The 22,765-nt window shown below is 39.0% G+C and overlaps 1 protein-coding gene across 1 annotated transcript in view; it reads left to right on the top strand.

Moving 5' to 3' along the window:
• LOC127649016 (talin-2-like) overlaps positions 1–22,534 on the top strand; it is a 68,803-nt gene extending 46,269 nt beyond the window's left edge. Inside the window, exons 28-58 of the mRNA XM_052133903.1 lie at positions 1,835–2,043; positions 2,151–2,270; positions 4,180–4,377; positions 4,875–5,014; positions 5,100–5,193; positions 5,291–5,380; positions 5,525–5,647; positions 5,754–5,897; positions 6,002–6,163; positions 6,459–6,599; positions 7,727–7,908; positions 8,009–8,141; positions 8,368–8,469; positions 8,605–8,775; positions 8,959–9,105; positions 9,242–9,343; positions 9,454–9,573; positions 9,968–10,114; positions 10,291–10,460; positions 13,456–13,639; positions 13,759–13,884; positions 15,057–15,173; positions 16,184–16,369; positions 16,501–16,608; positions 16,746–16,851; positions 17,317–17,441; positions 18,620–18,745; positions 18,878–18,940; positions 19,052–19,234; positions 19,424–19,549; positions 19,641–22,534. Of these exons, the coding sequence (XP_051989863.1) occupies positions 1,835–2,043; positions 2,151–2,270; positions 4,180–4,377; positions 4,875–5,014; positions 5,100–5,193; positions 5,291–5,380; positions 5,525–5,647; positions 5,754–5,897; positions 6,002–6,163; positions 6,459–6,599; positions 7,727–7,908; positions 8,009–8,141; positions 8,368–8,469; positions 8,605–8,775; positions 8,959–9,105; positions 9,242–9,343; positions 9,454–9,573; positions 9,968–10,114; positions 10,291–10,460; positions 13,456–13,639; positions 13,759–13,884; positions 15,057–15,173; positions 16,184–16,369; positions 16,501–16,608; positions 16,746–16,851; positions 17,317–17,441; positions 18,620–18,745; positions 18,878–18,940; positions 19,052–19,234; positions 19,424–19,549; positions 19,641–19,769 (4,274 nt within the window). The 3' untranslated portion in view covers positions 19,770–22,534. The remainder of the gene's footprint in view (positions 1–1,834; positions 2,044–2,150; positions 2,271–4,179; positions 4,378–4,874; positions 5,015–5,099; positions 5,194–5,290; positions 5,381–5,524; positions 5,648–5,753; positions 5,898–6,001; positions 6,164–6,458; positions 6,600–7,726; positions 7,909–8,008; positions 8,142–8,367; positions 8,470–8,604; positions 8,776–8,958; positions 9,106–9,241; positions 9,344–9,453; positions 9,574–9,967; positions 10,115–10,290; positions 10,461–13,455; positions 13,640–13,758; positions 13,885–15,056; positions 15,174–16,183; positions 16,370–16,500; positions 16,609–16,745; positions 16,852–17,316; positions 17,442–18,619; positions 18,746–18,877; positions 18,941–19,051; positions 19,235–19,423; positions 19,550–19,640) is intronic.
• Positions 22,535–22,765: the final 231 nt, after the last annotated feature.

A 22,765-nucleotide genomic window follows, 5' to 3' on the forward strand; every position in this document is an offset into this window, starting at 1 on the left:
AAAAACTTCAGCCAATAAGAGGCATAAGCACAAAGAATGTGCAGAATCATCCACAACACTGTCCTGAAAGTGTGTTACTTCCCAAAACAAACGCCAACCACTAGGCAGAACCAGCAAAAAAGAAACAAAACAGGTGCTCGGTTTCCTGGGACAGTCTATTGAATGTTCATTGGGTCAGTCCACTCGGCTCCAACATGAGTACCACCAAATAACTTACTCACTCCATTGACTTTATGAAGGACATCATTTGCTGGGGACATGTGAATGTTTTACGGCCATCCTTAGGATCTATTCTCAATTTGGCCAGGAACATCAGTGCAAAAGCGACCTTCCGTTGATGTAAATCTATCATGTTTCTCTCTTTTCGAATTCGCAAAGTCTGGGAACAAGAAAATGCTGTGGTTCTTCCAAGAAAGCCTTCCTTTATTCCTCGCCTTGCACAACACGAGATCTTTATCGGATGACCTCAGAAATTTTGCCAGAACTTATTGGGGCCTGTCACCCTCCGTGGATCTCTGAGCCGGAACCCTGTGAGCTCGCTCGATTTCCAGCTCATGGCCTGTTATGTATGCAGACTCGAAAAGAGCCCGTCCAGGAATTTCACCATACCTTGACCACCTTCGGCCTCAGGAATTCCAACAATACGGACGTTATTCCACTGGCTATGGTTCTCCAAGTCCTCTGACTTCTCCCAGACATGCTCCAAATCAACCACTAGCGGATTAGCAAATAATTCCCTCTCCGATAACTCCAGATAGTCAATCCATTTCTCGACATCTCCCACTCTTGTAACCACCTCCCACTCTTGTAACCATTTCATCTCAATGGCAGTGATTGATCGACATATTACAGCAAGATCCTCCAAGTCAGCAACAACCTAATCTCACCCGTTTATGACATTAATAGTGCTAGCATAAAACTAGCAAAGTGCACAGAGCTCGCCGTTCACACGTCCGAACCTCACATGGCGTCACTTGATTCCCAAATACATTTTGTTTCGTAAGGGTACAGGTTAACCTTTAAAAACTTGAACCGACACTTAACTGACGCTCCAGCCAGCCTAAAAAGAAAACTCCTGATGTTGCTATAACGATGCAAAAGGCACTTATTAACTTGCTTGAAGTGAAAATCAGTCCTCCTTTCCTGTTTACATCTCAGGCTTTCAAATCCATAAGAATCTCGTTAGTATCTTGTGCTCTTCATTTTCAAATTGCGTACATCACTAAAATCAAATAAATCAACCTGATTGGCTGATGAATCTGACAATCTGACTTTAGATGCCTATTCACTTGCACTGTTGAGGTATTCTTTAGAAATTCTGAAGGCCTAACGAGGTGGAGCTCAGACATGCACACTGCTTCCCTGACAAGCTCGGCTTCGGGCATGCGATGTGAAACAGCCATCACACTTTGCCTGTAAGCATCAAGGAAAAAAAATCTGATTGGAGGAAGTTGTTTTTTTTGCTATTCAATTGTAGATGAATTAGGAGTGGAAAGTGATTGAAAATAAATTGGCAAAAAAGTAAATGATAATGAAATGATGAAAAAATATGTATTTATTAGGCATGCTAGGCCAGCAGAGAATGCTTTGCTGGCCCTGAGAATTCACCACTGGTTCACACACAAACCCACTACACATTTATTTCTATTGTGTTCATACTCCTCTAATGATAATGTTTTCTCATCCCTACCCCTGAAGCTAACTAAAATATTAAAATTGTCATTAAGACTTGATTTACTATGTTCACTGAGCCGTTTTACTGTTTTTGTTGGGATATTCGGACCCTACAATATTGGCAAAATCTGACCACACACAAACACCTGTTTGTTTACAGGTGTTGCTGCTAGTGAAACAGCGCAGACTCTGAAGACTTTAGCACAGGCTGCGAGGGGAGTTGCTGCTACCACATCAGCCCCTGCTGGTGCTTCAGCCATGCTGGACTCTGCACGTGAGGTTATGGAAGGATCAGCCAAATTGATTTCTGAAGCCAAGGAGGCGCTGGTTGCCCCTGGTGATGCAGAGATACAACAGAGGCTAGCACAGGTGAGTCCTAGATATCTGTATCCCTCACATTAAAAAAACCAAACTTGTATAAATAAGGTTTTTCTAACTTGTATCATATTGTCATATATGTCAATGTTGTTTTTTAGGTAGCGAAGGCTGTGTCCCACTCATTGAATGCATGTGTGAACTGTCTACCTGGTCAAAAGGATGTTGATATGGCTCTGAAAAGCATTGGAGAGGCCAGTAAAAAACTGCTGGTAGAGACGGTGAGTGGGGAAAAACATCTAAATGATTGTAGTTTAAAGAGTGTTCTCTGACATAGTACTCTCACAGCCTTTAAATTAGTGCATATTACTATTCTATGTTATACATTTTATTTGCTTGAAATTTTAAATGGTTAGTTCATCCCCCCACACACACACACACACAATTTTCTCGTATCATTTATTTACCCTTATGTCATCCCAGATGTGTAGTACTTTCTACACAAATTAAGATTTTTTTAATAATATTTCAGCTCTGTTGGTTCTCACAATGCAAGTGAATGGTTACCAGAACTTTGAAGGCAGTATACATGTAATCCATAAATCTTAAGTGGTTTAATCCATGTCTTCTGGGTCCTTTTTTTAACTGTAAAACTACACTTTTGTCTGATTTGGACTGGTCAAAGGTGGAGATTGATAAAAAATGTAAGTACTTAAATACTGAGCCGTTTCTTAATCACATTGCTTCAGAAGATATTGATTAAACCACTAGTCTTATGGATTACTTGCATGCCTCCTTTATGTCATTTTTGGACCGTCTGAGTTCTAATCACCATTCACTTGCATTGTATGGACCTAAAGAGCGTAGAAATTCTTCTAAAAAATCTTCGCTTGTGTCCTGCAGAAGAAAGACATTTATACACATCTGGGATGGCATGAGGGTGAGTAAAGAATGAGAGAGTTTAATTTTTTGGTGAACTATCCATTTACGAAAAGGCAAAGTGCAGAATGCATACTTTTTAGGATGCAAATGAATCCTATCAACGAAATTGACAAACGTTTATGTGAATACCCTGAGCTTTCTAGTTGGGAACAATTTTCCTTAATTCAGTGTGTCCATCTCCAAATTACCATTTCGACAATTGGAGACAAAGCAGGTTATATGTTTTGCAGTAATGATTAAGGGGGCTTTCACACTTGGTTCGATTGCCTGTTCCGAACCCGAGTTCGATTGCTCCCCCCTCCCCCCTGCCCCCGATGGACTGTGTTCACATTATATATTTGTATCCGAACCGCGGTACGCTTGCGTCATCAAGCTGCAGCTGGTGCGTAATCGTGTTGCTTGATAACCGCGAAATGAAAAGGGGTCAAAATGAATAGACTTGCTCGGTTCACATTTGTTCTTCTTTTTTTTAACATTTGGTTTAGTTTTCAACATCAAGATACAGAAACACACTTGCGTCTGTCTGCCGCAAAAATACTGAAATCGTTCAAAAGACAGCGGGCTGTCCGCCGAAGACAATTTTTGCGAAGGCAAGCAGAAATCATCTCTCTGCTTGCAGTGCGTGTGCGTGTGCGTCAATCCCGCTTTTCGTCAAGGTAAGTGTATACACACACACACACACACGCACGAAAGAGCTAACATTTATCAAATATTTTGTAGAGTTAAGTGTTAGGATAGGAACTTTTTTAGGAACTGTTTTGATGTTTACTTGTGTTTAGTTTTCACTAGCTAACAAGGTTTCAATTTCATCGGAAGACCAAAGTAAACCCTTTCCGCTCATTTTGAAAGTGACGCGTGTGAGACTGACGACCACATTATACGTCATCAATAGCGGTTCACTTCCGCGGTTTGGTTCGATTGCGTTCATATCAGCAGCGAACCGTACTGGAGTTCACATGAACCGTACCCCAGACCACCTTTTTAAGCGGACCCGAGTATGGTTCGTGGGTGCGCACCCGAGTTCGGAAGACAGCGTTCACATCATCCAAACGAACCGAACTCTGATGTCATTCGAACCCGGGTGCGCACCAAAAGTGCTAGTGTGAAAGCCCCCTAAGCTTCTTGCATTTTGAATCATTTTTGAATCAATGATTTGTGTGCAATAACCTGTGCAATTCATGCAGTGCATGGTGTTTAAATTTAACAGTATGTTTGTGGTCTCCGAGTACTTTTTGTCTTTTATTCCAGCTCCCTCCCTGCAGTAAAAGCTTTCAGGATGCTCAGAGTGACCTGAACCAGACTGCAGCTGATCTGAACCAGTCTGCAGGTGATGTGGTCCATGCCTCTAGAGGAACCACCAGCAAGCTTGCAGATGCTTCTGGAAAGTTCAGTGAGGACTTTGATGAGTTTCTGGATGCTGGCATTGAGATGGCTGGTCACACTCCGGTAAAATGTTTAAAGCAGGACAGAATGTGAGAGTGTGAACAGGGGTCTTTAAAAGGGCTGTACTGCAGAGGTTCACAAATTATTGTTTTATCTCAAACAAATTTTTGTGAAAGATGTAAAGGTGTGTTAAAAATATTATAACTTATACTATAACCAAAGCTAAAAAAGCAAAGGTTTAGCTAAATGATCCATTGTCTGTTCCACATTAAAATGCACTTTACATAAAAAATATGACTCTTTACATCAATAATGCTTATTTTTTTTTTATAGCTGTGCTATATAAGCATTATATAGTATGTAAATGCATCATTATTGCATTATACACCATTTTATAAGCCAGGCTTAAAATGCAACACTCAATTTTACACAATATGTAACAGGGCGCCTGCTCCGTCTTTCTGTCCAGCATGGGGTCCTTGGTCTGAAAAAGTTGAAGACCAAAACGAACCCACCCTTTTAACTTCATTTTTCCTTTAATTAATCATTTGTTGTTTTAGAGTAAGGATGATCAGATGCAGGTGATTGGGAATTTGAAAAGCATCTCAATGGCCTCCAGTAAGCTGCTATTGGCAGCAAAGTCTTTATCTGTGGATCCTGCAGCAGCCAATGCGAAGAATCTGCTCGCTGCTGCTGCCAGGTACTTTAAACTGTGAATGTGATGAATGTGTTATACATGCTCATGTTTCTGTATTTTCAACTTGGCTCCACTATGTGTTATTCAGGATGGTGACCGACAGCATCAACCAGTTGATTACCTTGTGTACTCAGAATGCCCCTGGACAGAGGGAATGTGACAATGCTTTAAGAGAGCTGGAGGTATCCTAAATAACCTGCACACAATGCACATGTAAATTCATTTTTCTAACAGTTTAAAACCATTTTTGGATGTTGTGTAATTTTGTATGGGTTGCAGGCTGTTAGTGGATTGCTGGATAACCCGAACGAACCCGTCAATGATCTCTCCTACTTTGACTGCATTGAAAGTGTTATGGAGAACTCTAAGGTTACAGCAACATGATTATAAACTGTAATATTGGAGGTTTTGCTTGAACCTTTTTGCATATTTTGATTGTGAATATTTGTTAAGCCTATTTATGTATTGAACTTTATTGAACTAGATTGTAATCCTCCTGTGTCTGTTGTATAGGCCCTTGGTGAGTCTATGGCTGGCATCTCTCATAAATGTAAGACAGGAGATGTTCCTGCGTTTGGAGACTGTGTGAGTGGAGCCTCCAAAGCTCTGTGTGGGTTGACTGAAGCTGCTGGACAGGTGAGAAACTCCCATTGAACATGCAATCATATTTCAGTCTAAACCATTATTAATGTTTTACCAGTTTTACCCTCAATGCTCTAAATGTTTTTTGGTGTGTCCCCAGGCCTCTTACCTTGTGGGTGTGTCTGACCCCAACAGTCAAGCTGGACACCCAGGCTTAGTGGATCCCATCCAGTTTGCTCGAGCTAATCAGGCAATCCAGATGGCTTGCCAAAATCTTGTTGACCCAGGTAGCAGTCCTTCACAGGTGAGCTCTGGCATCTAGAGCAGAGACTTAAAAACAATTGTAATTTGCGCTGCTTGTGTTCAAGGCAAAACTCGTTAAATGTTTTTTGTCTTTGTGTGTTGCAGGTACTCTCTGCTGCCACAATTGTTGCTAAGCACACCTCAGCATTGTGTAATTCCTGCCGACTGGCCTCATCTAAGACTGCTAACCCTGTAGCAAAACGCCATTTTGTGCAGTCAGCTAAAGAAGTGGCCAACAGCACAGCCAACCTGGTCAAAACCATCAAGGTTGCAACCACTGCTTTTACAAATCACCCAAAATGTAACCAATAAAAAAAAATCTAATTCTTTTAGAGTTGTTTTTTTTTCTCGCAAATACATTTGAAGAACCTTTTATAAAGGTTTTAATGTTTTGTAAGAAAGGTATTTGTTTGTTTAGTTTTATTTATTTCATCTATATTTTGCTTAATTTATTTCACCTTGTATGCAGCCTTTGCTGCTTGTGGCATTAGACTATAAAACACTACTACTACTACATGAAATGATTGCTTTTGAACATTATTTCTCCTCTCTCCCACCACAGGCTTTGGACGGAGATTTCTCAGAGGAGAATCGTGAGAAATGTTGTGTGGCGACGGCACCGCTCATTGAAGCCGTTGACAATCTGACCACATTTGCCTCAAATCCAGAGTTTGCTGGAGTGCCTGCACAGATAAGTAGAGAAGTATGTGTTTGTGGGGGTTTGATATTCTTCATTCTCAATAGGTATATAAGGTCCACATTATTAGTCATTCGATACGTATTAAAGCAGCAAAGTTATAAATGCATGATTTTATCACATTTTTCCTTCTGTGTAACTGTGTGGAGTCAGGCTTCTCAATTAGTTATCAAAACCATTTTGTCTTTATATAAATAAGTGTTGAAAATAATGGATCAGAAGTCAATTAAATGGCATCATTGTAAAATTATAAAAAGGCACAGTCTTAGGGGGCCTGGGTATCTCAGCAAATAAAGACGTTGTCTACCACACCTAGAGTCACGAATTTGAATCCAGTGTGTGCCGAGTGACTCCAGCCAGGTCTTCTAAGCAATCAAATTGGCCCGGTTGCTAGGGAGGTGAGTCACATGGGGTAACCTCCTTGTGGTCGCTATAATGTGATTCTTGCTCTTGGTGGGGCATGTGGTGAGTTGTGCGTGGATGCAGTGGAGAATAGCGTGAAGCCTCCACATGTGCTAGGTCTCCGCGGTAATGTGCTCAACAAGCCACATGATAAAATGCATGGATTGACGTCTCAGACACGGAGGCAACTGAGATTCGTCCTCCACCACCCAGATTGAGGTGAATCACTACGCCACCACAAGGACATTCCAAATTGGGGAGAAAAAGGGAGAAATAAAAAAAAGGCACAGTCTTACAGTTATATATGAAATACAGTTTTATTTATGAAATAAATAAAGATTTTTAAATGTATAAATAATTTTTCTCCAGAAATCATTTGTAAACTAATAACAAAACAAGATGATACAAGTCACAATTGTAGAGTAGCAATTCGTAAAACAACATTTGGACAGTCATCGTTCTCCATAAAAGGTTTTCTTTTTGTTGCTTCTTGCTTGTTTTTTTGTTTTGTTTTGTTTTGTTTTGAACTTAAAGCCTAACCAGGGACAGGTGTTCCAAATAAGCTATTAGCTAGAATCCACTCAGAGCGTCTGGTGCTTAAACTTACGTAGCAATTTTATTCTGTATTGTCCCTGTCAAATAAACAAATACAAATAAATAAATATATTGAACCGTGTTATTCTCCATTGTGTCATTCCCTTGTTGTTAATGATTTTATACTTTCAATTTAGGGTTCTGCTGCATTGGAGCCAATCATCCAATCAGCACGCTCCATGCTTGACAGCTCCACCCATCTTTTAAAGACTGCACGATCATTAGTTATGAACCCTAAAGATCCACCAATGTGGTCATTACTGGCGAGCCATTCACGCACCGTGTCGGACTCCATCAAGAGCCTCATCACTGCTATCAGGTGACACATATGCTAAAAATGTAATAGTTTTTACAAGATATTCTTAATAAAAATTAGCGAATATTTTATGGTTTTCATAATTTTTAATTTTTTCCCACAGGGATAAAGCTCCTGGCCAGAAGGAATGTGACTCAGCCATTGATAATATCAATAAATGCATTAGAGATATTGAGCAAGCCTCACTTGCAGCTGTTACCCAAAATCTTCCACGTAGAGATGAAATTTCATCTGAGGTAAATGTCTGTTTCAAGAGTAGCTGCTCTATATATATATATATATATATATATATATATATATATACACACACAACCGTGTCATGTTATTAGAGGGAATGTATATCTTTTACAATTTTAGATGTATAAGTTTGTTGTTTCAGGTCAAATGTTCGTGCTACAATATAGTTTTTAATCATACAATTAAATAAGTGGGTGTCTTTTATCCATTGTTGTACTGCATCAGGCTTTGCAGGAGCAATTGACATCATCAGTTCAGGAGGTTGGTCACCTGATTGAGCCAATCTCTTCTGCAGCAAAAGGAGAAGCAGCACAGCTGGGACATAAGGTGACTGCTGTCTGTTTTCCTTCACCAGAACAGATTATGAACTCTATGCCTTCATAGTCTTATATATATAATCTTCATATTTTTATTCTAATCCATGCCATAAGTATTCATTCAGAACCTGCTTCTGTCCCTCAGGTATCTCAGTTGGTCAGTTATTTTACACCTCTAGTGTCAGCGTCTGTGGGCATGGCCTCCAAAACCTTAGATCACCAGCAGCAGATGAACATTCTGGATCAGACCAAGACTCTTGCTGAGTCTGCTCTACAGATGCTGTATGCTGCCAAGGAAGGTGGAGGAAACCCAAAAGTATGTCTCATTCAAACATTCAATGCTTACAAATCTAAATGGTTGGCTAATGTTCACTTAAAAGAGAGAGCCAGGTAATGTCACTGTTGTTGGGCAACCACCAACATAAACATTTCTCCATAATTTGTGTTTTCTCTATATGAAGTTTCTATCGTTTGATGCATATTTGATATCTGTTTGCAGGCGGCTCATACCCATGATGCCATTGCAGAAGCTGCCCTGCTAATGAGGGAAGCTGTTGATGACCTCATGGTGACCCTGAATGAAGCTGCCAGTGAGGTTGGCATGGTCAGTGGCATGGTGGATACGATTGCTGATGCCATGGGCAAGGTACATTTGTCAAAATATTGATGATGAGCACAGACAGTAGCATATATATCTTGGCATTATAAATGGGGATAAATCATATAATTTCTTCTAAGTTTGTGTATGATTAAAAGTGTAATATGGTCTTGTTGTCCTGTAGTTAGGTGAAGGTACCCCACCAGAACTAGAAGGCTCATTTGTGGAATATCAGACCACCATGGTGAAATATTCCAAAGCTATTGCTGTCAGTGCACAGGAGATGGTGAGCCATCACTCCCTTCTTTATACAGTCTAAATTATTGTTTTGTGTATCATAAAGATGTATTCATGTCCTTCTGTGTTCTCTTAATCTGTTTTCATTCTCTCTATCAGATCACTAAATCAGTGAGTGCTCCAGAGGAGCTGGGTAGTTTGGCGTCTCATGTCACTGCAGACTACAGTCAGCTTGCAGTGCAGGGACGTCTTGCTGCTGCTACTGCTGAACCAGAGGAGGTCAATAACACACACCCACATGCATGTATAGACACTCTGTAGCTCTTTCTGTCAGCAGCCGCTGTGTCTACTGCCTACATAGGCAGCTACCATCCAAGGCAGAATCCAAGCTGAAATGGAATATCATAAGTGACTGATTTAAACACACTACATGGGCAGCACCACACAACATGTGTAACGCAGGAGATTAGGACGGAACAATCTTGTCACTGTTGAATGAAATATATTTTATTCAACATTTCTTTCAACTTTGTCCACCATCTTAGATAAAAGTCTTAAAAAATAAATCGGGGATTGATGCAGCATCATTTGCAGTATACCAATGATCTGGTTTTGGAACAGAGCTTATGTCTTTTACTCAACTGCACACTCACTGGTGTGTTGGTGGTTGTAGATCGGGTTCCAGATAAAGACGCGTGTGCAGGAGTTGGGCCATGGCTGCATTGTGCTGGTTCAGAAGGCTGGAGCTCTGCAGATCAGTCCATCTGACTCATTCACAAAGAGAGAACTCACTGAGTGCGCTCGAGCTGTCACTGAGAAGGTACTGGAACATCCGCAAAACAGTCAAAGATTGCTTGCCATCAAAGATCAAGCCTGAGTTTATGGCATTCTCTGTTCAGATGATGTCCAGATTGTATAACTGATTTGATTTTTATGGGTTGTTTTAAAACTATGATAATCTGATCTGTCACGCTGCTTTATGTTTGTTTGTTTTAGGTGTCAATGGTGCTGTCAGCATTGCAATCAGGTAATAAGGGCACTCAAGCCTGTATCACCGCAGCCAGTGCTGTATCAGGCATCATCGCTGACCTGGACACCACAATCATGTTTGCTTCAGCTGGCACACTCAATGCAGAGAATGATTCAGACTCCTTCGCTGATCACAGGTATCATACAAACATTGTCAAGTTTTAGAGGGAGATGGATATATCGGTTTTACCGATTAATCAGTACAGATAGTTGGTTTTTGAAAAGGTTATAGGCTAAAAATCTATGCTGATAGTTTTTTATTATTATTATTTTATTCCTCCTTGTTACTCTGTGACCAGCGCTGGAGGATTCTACAGTTCTTATATCAGTGGCAGAAGTGAAATAGACTTGCTGTATATAAATCTTTCATCGTTAACAGCATTCATCCATATTTTTATTCTCACTCTAATGTATAGTTTGTTTTTGCGAATTTTTTCTTAATTGAAGTGAGGGCATGCAAAAAAAATGGGACTAAACACACTAGTGTGCTTTGGAAATGTGTTTTAGCAGCTCTTACCGGTACATCGTGTCTCCAACTTCATATCTTTTGAATAATAAAAAACACATTTTATATATATATATATATATATATACTCACCTAAAGGATTATTAGGAACACCATACTAATACTGTGTTTGACCCCCTTTCGCCTTCAGAACTGCCTTAATTCTACGTGGCATTGATTCAACAAGGTGCTGAAAGCATTCTTTAGAAATGTTGGCCCATATTGATAGGATAGCATCTTGCAGTTGATGGAGATTTGTGGGATCCATATCCAGGGCACGAAGCTCCCGTTCCACCACATCCCAAAGATGCTCTGTTGGGTTGAGATCTGGTGACTGTGGGGGCCATTTTAGTACAGTGAACTCATTGTCATGTTCAAGAAACCAATTTGAAATGATTCAAGCTTTGTGACATGGTGCATTATCCTGCTGGAAGTAGCCATCAGAGGATGGGTACATGGTGGCCATAAAGGGATGGACATGGTCAGAAACAATGCTCAGGTAGGCCGTGGCATTTAAACGATGCCCAATTGGCACTAAGGGGCCTAAAGTGTGCCAAGAAAACATCCCCCACACCATTACACCACCACCACCAGCCTGCACAGTGGTAACAAGGCATGATGGATCCATGTTCTCATTCTGTTTACACCAAATTCTGACTCTACCATCTGAATGTCTCAACAGAAATCGAGACTCATCAGACCAGGCAACATTTTTCCAGTTTTCAACTGTCCAATTTTGGTGAGCTCTTGCAAATTGTAGCCTCTTTTTCCTATTTGTAGTGGAGATGAGTGGTACCCGGTGGGGTCTTCTGCTGTTGTAGCCCATCCGCCTCAAGGTTATGCGTGTTGTGGCTTCACAAATGCTTTGCTGCATACCTCGGTTGTAACGAGTGGCTATTTCAGGCAAAGTTGCTCTTCTATCAGCTTGAATCAGTCGGCCCATTCTCCTCTGACCTCTAGCATCAACAAGGCATTTTCGCCCACAGGACTGCCGCATACTGGATGTTTTTCGCTTTTCACACCATTTTTTGTAAACCCTAGAAATGTTTGTGCGTGAAAATCCCAGTAACTGAGCAGATTGTGAAATACTCCGACCGGCCCGTCTGGCACCAACAACCATGCCATGCTCAAAATTGCTTAAATCACCTTTCGTTCCCATTCTGACATTCAGTTTGGAGTTCAGGAGATTGTCTTGACCAGGACCACACCCCTAAATGCATTGAAGCAACTGCCATGTGATTGGTTGATTAGATAATTGCATTAATGAGAAATTGAACAGGTGTTCCTAATAATCCTTTAGGTGGGTGTATATATATATATCTTCTGGTGAATATATAGGCTTTAAAAAGCTAGCTTTGTAACAGAGCCAAGTCTCCGTCATTTCAAAATTAGAGTCTCTTGTCTGTTTTGGACATTATAGTTAAAAGTCATTCACCAAATATTTTTTTTTTGTTCTGAATATTATAATTTTGGTTGAGCAAAAAACTGCATGTGGAATTTTATTCATTTTGGACTCTCATAGCCTTTATATATGTGCCCATCATAGTAAGGAAATACTAAGAGAAAATACTTATTCTATAAATCGATTTTAAAACTGTCGGCCGATTAATCAGTTATCAGCCTTTTCCACCAACATTATTGGTCAATCTCTAGTAACTTCTATTTCTCTTCATTTTAAGTACAATTTACAAACAGTGTAATTATGCAAAGTTTCTCTTATGAGAGCTCAGTGAAGAGATGTTCCAAAGTTTCTCAAAACACCCTCTTTATTGCTCTCTTGAAACAAAAAATCCACACTGTACAAAGAAGCATCCCCTTGAAGATAAATACACATGCTCTAGCAGAGAGAAAACTCCCTGGTACCAGAAGACATTAATGAAACTTTACATACTTTCACTTGCACCACAAGTGCTTATCCCAACTACATTAAAGTATTAAGTGAGAAAAAAATCATTATGAAATAAAAACAAATGTAAAGAATAGGAAATAAGAATATATAAATATGACTAGATTAGATTGCATAGATGTGTGTGTGTGTGTGTGTGTGTGTGTGTGTGTGTGTGTGTGTGTGTGTGTGTGTGTGTGTGTGTGTGTGTGTATATGGATAGGATATATGATTAAATGTGTATATATGAATAATAAAATCTTAAGAATGTTAAAGGAGACAATAATAAATGGAAAATACTAAAACATTCTCTCTGGAAGCAAAACCAAATGAGCAATGTTCACTATCCTGCTCTCTTGGCATGAGCAAAGCCTACAATCACCCTCAAATTAGACACGCAGGTGGCTAAACAAATAAACCTTTACAAAAAATCATCAAAGAAAACTTTTCATGATATTTTAAAACTACAGATTAAAAAGAAGCGTTAAGAAAAATAAATGAGAAAATGATATTTATAAAGTATTTAACTTCTGCTGTTTCACAGAAAAAACATCCTTAAAATGTATTTCACATGCACAATGCTTTGCTATGGAATAATACAATGTTATAATCCAGAGAATACTTTTCCTCTCACACATGCATAATCAGTAATAAGAATATCCAATGACACAAATGTGCATAATCGTAATAATCAGCTTTTGTCTTTAATTCTATCACACTCTCTCTCTTTCTTACTTTTCAGGGAAAATATTCTGAAGACAGCCAAAGCTCTGGTGGAGGACACCAAGAACCTTGTCTCAGGTGCAGCATCAAGTCAAGAGAGACTGGCCCAGGCAGCCCAGTCCTCTGCCAAGACCATCACACAACTCACAGATGTTGTGAAACTGGGAGCGGCAAGCATAGGCGCTGATGATCCAGAAACACAGGTGAGAGACATGAAAAGAGTGATGAGGACAGATGAGAAGTGAGTCAAAGGGATTTACCAGCAGCCAGTCTAAAGTCATCATTCTGGAATGTGCGTGTGTTATGATTCATCTCCTTTTAGGTTGTGCTGATCAATGCTGTGAAGGACGTTGCTAAAGCTTTAGCTGAGCTCATTAGTGCCACCAAGTGTGCAGCAGGAAAAGCAGCAGATGATCCCTCTATGTTCCAGCTCAAGAGTGCGGCCAAGGTATGACATCGATGTCTCACATTTGCATTTACCATTTGACAGACACGTTTATCCAAAGCGACTTACAGCGCCTTTAAGACATTTTATCAGTATGTATTCCTTGAGACTCAAACCAATAGCCTTGATGTTACATAGTGCCATAGTCTACCAGTGGAGCTACAAGAACCTGCCTCTTCTCTGCATAAAGCATTAATATTATTATTCCTCGTTATACTTTAATAGCAATCTCCCTGTTGTACCCCAGAAAGCTGGCGGCAGGGGTGGAATTGTATCCTAATTCTGATATAAGTCAGAATGTTTTGGTGAGAAGCTGATTCCAGTGTGTGTGCCATTAATCACATAAATAATTAATGAGGAAATTATTCAGTGTTCTTCTCCATCAGCTACTTTCCATTGCACACTTACTCCCAACTATTATGCTGCAAAATAAACTACATGCTCTGTTAATGGCATAGTTCTGCATGAGTTATAGTCATTAATGTTCAGTTTTGAAAGAAAATGCTAGTTTTCCCTAGTTTCATCATTAACCATAGTCTTTTTAAATAAAATAACGTGAGTATATCAAGTGATATGATTTTAATAGCTACTTTCGTTGTAATTAAAATTTTATGTAATAGTGTGACAATAGCTATTTTCCAAAGACAGATAATTTAGCAATGTACAGTCAACCGGTCCCTATAGCTAAATAAACCCCTACAGGTCATCAACAAGAACAGGGGTCCTATATCATTTTGTATTGCCAAATGTTTGTACATTGACATGAATATTTTGTTATTTAATATTAGAGTTTATATGATTTTATTATGCGAGAAGAGAGAAAGCACAGTATGTTCAGGAACATTGAACTCAACCTCCTCCTGCCTCCTCTCGTCCTGATCAACCTGAAGTGGTTTATTTTGCCATAATAACCATCTGTCTGTAAATTAGCCTGTATATTACACAATGGAAATATTGATTTTGAGTTGAGCTGACTTTATAGAGACTAAACACCAGCAATGATGATGAGCGGTCAGTTATACAGTTCAATGTCCAAATGAGTAGTCATTATTCTGAAATATTTGACTGCTGAATATCGTGATTGGCCAATCAAAATCAAGTATTCCAGAGAAACGTCATAAGTGCATCGTTCTTAGAGGACTAAAATTCAAGTGACTTGTCTGTCTGTGTTTCAGGTTATGGTGACTAATGTAACGTCATTACTGAAAACAGTGAAGGCTGTGGAGGATGAGGCCTCAAGAGGAACCAGAGCTCTGGAGGCCACTATCGAGTGTATAAAACAGGAACTAACAGTAAGAACACACACACACACAAAAACCTAAGATACAAATTTCTCTCTTTACTTTATCTTGCCTATGTTCCTACTGTTCCTTTCTTTTTGTTAATACCAGCCCATCACTTTTTATTGTAATGTCCATTTCATCCATTCTTTTAAGTTGTCCTCCTTACAAATCTCACTCAAACACTGACAAATATGGTTGCAAGTCTTAATGTAAAATATTTTTAATTAAAGGGCTAGTTCACCCAAAAATGAAGATTCTCTCATCATTTTCTCACCCCCATACCATCCCAGATGTGTATGACTTTCTTCTGCAGAACACATGTCTCAGCTCAGTAGGTCCTTATAATGCAAGTGAATGGTGATCAGACCTTTTTTAGATCCAAAAATAAAACAAAGAAAACATATAATTAATCCATATGACTCCAGTGGTTAAATCTATATCTTCAGAAGAGATATGATAGGTGTCAGTGAGAAACAGATCAACATTTAAATAGCTTTTAAATCTCCACTTTTTCAATTTTACATCTGAAAGTCACATGTGGTGCCAGTTTAGTTTCACTTTGACATCTGAAAGTGAAAGTTAAAGTGGAGATTTAGAGTAAAAAAGGACTTATTTTTTGTTCTGTTTCTCACCCCCACCTATTACAACCTCAATTCTGAAAAAGTTTATACAACGTTAATAATGTTTAGTTGTAGTACTTTCAATATATATATTAGGGGGAATATAATTTACAAATCACTCATATTTGTTTTTATTAACAATTTTCATACTGTCCCAACTTGGGTTGTATATCACACTGAACTGGAGTCATATGGATTACTTTGTTTCCTTTGTGATTTTTGGAGCTACAAACACCTGCTCACCATTCACTTGCATTGTGAGATATTTTTCCAAAAATCTTTGTGTTCTGCTGAAAAAAACATTGACATCTGGGATGGCGTGACGGTGAGTAAATGATGAGAGAATTTTCATTCTGGGGTGAACTATCCCTTTAACAATTGTGCTGTCCTTGTTCTTAGTTGTTCCAGTCTAAAGTAGCACCTAAAAAATCAACCACTCCTGAAGAGTTCATACGAATGACAAAAGGCATCACCACGGCGACCGCCAAAGCTGTTGCAGCTGGAAACTCTGCCAGACAGGAGGATGTAATTTCCACCGCTAACCTCAGCCGCAAGGTCATTGCAGATATGCTGACCACATGCAAGGTGTGTATACGTGGTGGGATGTTTGATTTCTGCTTCTGTCCATATCATTTTGCATGTGGATTTAGTGAGGGAAGTTAAGGAGGTTTTTGGTCTTGGAGTATATGTAACAACTCTGTTTATGGTTCCCCCAGCAAGCAGCATATCATCAGGAAGTCAGTGAGGAGGTCAGGAATAGAGCTCTGTTGTATGGCACCGAATGTACTAATGGATATATAGAACTACTAGAACTTGTTCTGCAGGTACAAACACACAATCACACACACAGTTAATACGTATGCACAGTACTTTGCAGGGTCTTTCTTTCAGAATGTAATCTATAGTTCCCATCACTGCAGGATCTAAAGCAAATTCATTGTTGATCATATATTTATTTCAGGTCTTACAAAAGCCAACAGGTGATCAGAAACAGAAATTGGCAATGTTTTCTAAAAAGGTTGCTGCAGCGGTCACTGAACTGATTCAAACAGCTGAGGCCATGAAAGGTACGGGACCTTTCACAACACACATGCCCTTACTGATACACACCTTTATAAACACTCCTTTTAGTATGGAGAATTATTGTGCTGAGTAAAGTTTCCTATCTTTCCTGTTTTGCTCAAGATGTGTGTAAGTAACGTAACACTTCATTAAAAATTTTCCCACTCATCTGTGTAATTTCATTATTTTTTCAGTCTTCATTTAGCACATTTTTTTAGTTTACCACATATGTGACTTGCTTGTTTCCTTGCTTGTTGCGATATTTCATGTGTCCAATTCGGCAGCACACAATGGTTGTCTGGCTAAATTTGCTTTGAAAGATCTTGTATGTTTCCCATACATTCTGTCACATCATTCATGACTTGCATGGTTGCTGAAATGCTGACATGTATTCGATTAATGTAGCATGCCACCCATGTATTGATTCCAGGCCTTTCCAGACAGCACTTCAGGGTGTCTTGTGTTTGTAGGTACTGAGTGGGTCGACCCTGAAGATCCTACAGTGATCGCAGAAACAGAGTTACTGGGGGCTGCAGCCTCAATCGAAGCAGCAGCCAAAAAACTTGAGCAGCTCAAACCAAGAGCCAAACCGAAGGTAACACAGACACAAATGTTTGTTCTGAGCAGAAACATTATTTATTTTGTTCTGCTTCTGGCGTTCCACAGCCTCCTTTCCAAATGGTAACCGGTTTGAACAAAATTTTATGACAATACTCTGCACTCTGAGAGAAGGGTGGGTGATATAACGGTTGCAGTGTTTCCAGATCTCACAAGAGAAACATGGCAACTGTTTTGTAAAAAAAAAAAAAACAAGCTCATAGAAGGGACTTTACTCACCCAAAATAAGCAATTCTTCATAACTATTATACAAATGTATTCTTAATATTAAACATATGCACAAAACATTTTTTGTAGCCACCTAAAATCAATTAAAAGCTTATCTCTCCTGCCTGCATGCACACACTGTGTGGGCGTGTTTGGACAACGTCACCTTTCATGAGTGGAATGATTTTAATTGTTTTAACATTGTTTTTTAAACTAGCGGTGTCCTTCAGAATAAAAGCAAATGCTTATGTTCTACTAAAAAGAGAGAAGACTCATTTTTTCAGGCAACAGGAAGCGGTGTAATTTCAAAAATGTACTGTTATAAACCCTTTGTTCTTTAGTTTCATTAAGTAAAACTGTTATTAACCGGTTACGAGCATTTCAAAATAATCTTTTTACTCTGGAACAATTGAAAGGAATTTCATTCCCATTTTCGCTATGCAAAAATGGTTTGTTCGTTATTGGTTTTCATTCCTTGTGCCATTTTTAGTCCCTGATATCTTTTAATATATATATTTTTTTTACGATTCAATTATGTATCAAACATTACTACAGTATTGCACCCTATCTACTATTCATCAAGCGTGTTTGTTTTAATTAGGTTTATAAGCCAGTTTATTGACTCACCTAAATTTGCCCATTATCCCTTTTTTACTCTGCTTGTAAACACCTTTGCCAACATTCCAGGCTTATTCAATGTGCACATGTTGTGCGCATGTTTACACTTTGACATCAAAAGGAGAGAAAAATCTGATTTTTATTATATAAGCTGAATTTTGGTAGTGCGCATATTGCTGTGCATGTCAACAATTGTTAGAATTGCGCGGTAGGAAAAACTCCGTTCAGAGTTCCTACATTTTAAACTAGCAGCCAGAAGATGGCGTAAAACAGAGTAAGCTTGAAAAGTATAAGGACCTGGAGTGACTTTCCATGTTTTCTCCTCTCAAGCAAGCTGATGAGAGTTTGAACTTTGAAGAGCAGATTCTTGAGGCAGCCAAATCGATTGCTGCAGCGACCAGCGCCCTGGTAAAATCAGCCTCGGCAGCTCAAAGAGAACTGGTTGCACAGGGCAAGGTAAGAAATCCCTTGCAAAGATAACATGAGACATATCTTCAAAACACAATACATGTGATCGGTCAAGGAGGGCGTTATCAACAACCATAATCTTTACATATTTGTTAATACTCCGTTTCAACCTGTGCAAAGGTGGGCACTATTCCTGCCAATGCTGTGGATGATGGACAGTGGTCCCAAGGACTGATATCAGCCGTAAGTTCATGAACCTTAATTAAATATCAATGACATGGAAATTTCACCATGTGCCTTGTATTACTGCTCTGTTTGCTCATTGTTAAAGTAAGTAACTTGCTTCTGTTTCAGGCACGCATGGTTGCTGGAGCCACCAGTAACCTCTGTGAGGCAGCGAATGCATCGGTCCAAGGCCATGCCAGTGAAGAAAAGCTCATTTCTTCTGCAAAACAGGTGGCTGCTTCCACTGCACAGCTGCTGGTGGCATGCAAGGTTAAAGCTGACCAGGATTCAGAGGCCATGAGGAGGCTACAGGTACATGCACAATTACATAAAAAACAAGACAAAATGAATTCTTGCATATTCTTGACCAAAATCCTCTTGAGACCTGCACTGTCAGTTTTGACATATAAACCTAAATATGACATTGCTGTCATCATGTGCATTTCACATGCATATTTCTGAAACTTCTCATAATATGTTCTCTCTCCCTGCTAAATCAAGGCTGCAGGTAATGCTGTGAAACGTGCTTCTGACAGTCTGGTTAGAGCAGCCCAGAAAGCTGCTTTTAACAAGGCTGATGATGACAATGTGGTGGTCAAGACTAGATTTGTGGGGGGGATTGCTCAGGTAAGATTAACAGACTTGACATTTTACTCTTTTTATCCTACATTGGCTTGATTCAGTGGTTGAAATTTGTTTGCCTCTTTCTCGGTCTCAGATTATTGCTGCTCAGGAGGAGATGTTGAGGAAGGAAAGGGAGCTGGAGGAGGCCCGTAAGAAGCTGGCACAGATCAGACAACAGCAGTACAAGTTCCTGCCAAGTGAACTTAGAGAGGATAAGGACTAAACATTATAAATCTTGCCATCCTGCTATTTATGAGAGCCAGTTGCCCACCATTGAATTTCCACCTTTGAACAACTAAAGGTCTCTTCAGTCTTCAGTGCGGTCTGTGTGACACCTGCTATACCAGTGAAGAGTGTAACACAGCAACAGTTCTCTATGTGGGATAGAGATGTCTCGGTTGTATTTTGAAATAATTCAACTCTTGAAAAACATGCTGTTTGAAACAATGATCGTCTCATCTTATTTACCATGAATGTGTTCTGCCCCTGTGCCCACCAAACTTCCATAAGGAAGCTTTGAATTTCTGGCATGATTCTGAACTTGTGAATTGTTGCATGAAGATTTTGGAAATTCAAACTTTGGAAGCACATTATTGCGCTTGCACCACATTAGGGATTGTCCTCATTGGATTGGGATGCTGAGCAGACTAAATGAAGATGAGATGGGCCTTTTGTTCCTGGTTCTCATTGAAGTAAAGCTCTGACATTTATTAAGGTTTCAAACAAGCTGTAGACTTCAATGTTTTAGGGTACTCATGTAAATCGAGAAGAGACAGCCTTTTAAATTTCTCCATTTGAATGTTTGACATTTGTACATTTGTGAGGGTGAGAGACAATTTTATGCTTCACTTTTATTGTTCTGAAGTTCACAAGGAATAAAAATAAAAGGAATATTTATGTAGACATACAACAAAATGTGCATACATGTGCAATGTAATTCAAAACCACTCACAAAGAGTGTAAATTGCATCTTCACCACCTACTTGCTCCCATAGGCTTTTGAGATTTAATTGCTAGTAATGAGTGGATTCAGTAATTAATGTGATAATAGACAATCCCAACCTAAGAAGGACTCCTCTCTTACCCTTTTAAAATGATGTCCTTATACCACTAGCAAAACCTTTCTATTGGAGAGAATCCCAAATACTGAATGTATGCTTTTAAATAAAATAAAATTATTGTGTTTGTTGTTTTGAGGACATGAAGATGTACAAGGTTGTTGCACTTCACTTTATTGACGTTTTTGTAGCAAAACATTTTTTTTTAGAAGAATAGCTCTGTAGGTCCATACAATGCAAGTGAATGGGTGCACAAACTGTTAAAGCTCCAAAATCCACAAAGTCAGCATAAAGTAATCCATATGACTCCAGTGGTTAAATCCATGTGTTCAGAAATGATATGATAGGTTTGGGTTAGAAACAGATCAATATGTAAGTAATGTTTGGCCATAAATTTTCCTCCCTGCCCACTAGCGGGCAATATGCACAAAGTATGTGATTTACCAAAAACAGAAGGAGAAATTGAAGAAAAAAAGGACTTAAATATTGATCTGTTTCTCACCCACACCTGTCACATCACTTCAGAATGTATGTTTTAACCACCAGAGTTGTCTGGAGTATTTTATTTGATTTTTGGAGCTACAAAGTTCTGCTCAACATTCACTTGTATTGTATGGACCTACAGAGCTGAGATATTCTGTTAAAAATCTTTGTTTGTGTTCAGCAGATGAAAGTCATATATATATATATGTGGGATGGCATGAGGGTGAGTAAATTAGGAGATAATTGCCATTTTTGGTGAACTAACTCTTTAAGAAAAGGAGGGACGAGTTGAAGTTATTTTTTGTGGTAATTGCCACAAATGCTGCCAATTTAGCTTAACTTGTATTGAACCCGGATTATTCCTTTAAAGCCAGACATAGTGTAACTTTAATTTAAACTTTTTTTTGAGTATCTTCTCCTATCATACTATATACTATGACAATGAGCCATTACATGTTATTAGAGTAGTACTGTTTATATCTGTTTGGAATGTTCTCTCTCTCTCTCTCTCTCTCGCTCTCTCTCGCTCTCTCTCTCCCACCCCATTAAGAGATTACTTTTTCCAATCAGTGCATTTATTGATGATTTGATGCTTGTATGACTGTAACTGCTTTTTAGCCTTATTCTTTAGTATCCTACAGTAAATAATGATTTCACTTTTCTCTTTAAGATTTAATGTTATGGTAGCCATAGAACTCTAAGGGCATCGAATGTGTTTTTATGTCCACTTGCGTTGTTTTTCTATTTGTACCTTAATTATTTTCTTTGTAGACAAAATTCTTTGGTCATTGCACCATGTCTTGCTGTTTTCTAAACGCCTCTCACAGGAGCTCAACGTTTTTAAGATGCCGTTTTAAAAACATGTTGTCACCTGTGCTCTTCCCGTTCATTGCACTGCATCTAGTTTATTTATTTTTTTGGTGGTAGAATGTTTTCTGTCTGAACGACCCCTTACTCTCAAGGCAACTCAGCAATGTGTTGCCTTGACAAAACAGCCATGCTGTTATTAACCTTTCTGTGCCTTAGTTCAACACTGCCAAAGGAACGTTTCAATTCTCTTCCTGTAGGAGACAGGAGCAGATGTTTATATTCTAGCTTGCACATGCATTCCCATTATGTCGCATGGAAGCTGGCTACCTTTTTTACTCTGTGATGTTAAAAGCTCAAATGGTAGCTGGGTTTTAATTACTCCGAAATTTAGGTGTTAACTTGTAGCATTCTCACTTCATTGTGGCCTACGAAACTTAAATTTGTCTTTTACATTCAGCAGTGCCCCCTTTAGCTATAAATGTTGCTGTAAATGAACTTGGCTTATTTACAAAATATATGACTATAGTATATACAGTGCATCCGGAAAGTATTCACAGCGCTTCACTTTTTCCACATTTTTTTATTTTACAGCCTTATTCCAAAATGTATTACATTTATTATTTTCCTCAAAATTCTACAAACAATACCTCATAATGACAATGAGAAAGAAGTTTGTTTGAAATCTTTGCAAATGTATACATATATTTTAAAAAATTATTATTTTAAATCACATGAACATAAGTATTCACAGCCTTTGCTCAATACTTTGTTGAAGCACCTTTGGCACCAATTACAGCCTCAAGTCTTTTTGTGTATGATGCAACAAGTTTGCCACACCTATGTTTGGGCAGTTTCTCCCATTCTTCTT

The sequence above is a fragment of the Xyrauchen texanus genome, chromosome 1 (assembly GCF_025860055.1).
Source record: "Xyrauchen texanus isolate HMW12.3.18 chromosome 1, RBS_HiC_50CHRs, whole genome shotgun sequence".
Taxonomy (NCBI): Eukaryota; Metazoa; Chordata; class Actinopteri; order Cypriniformes; family Catostomidae; genus Xyrauchen; species Xyrauchen texanus.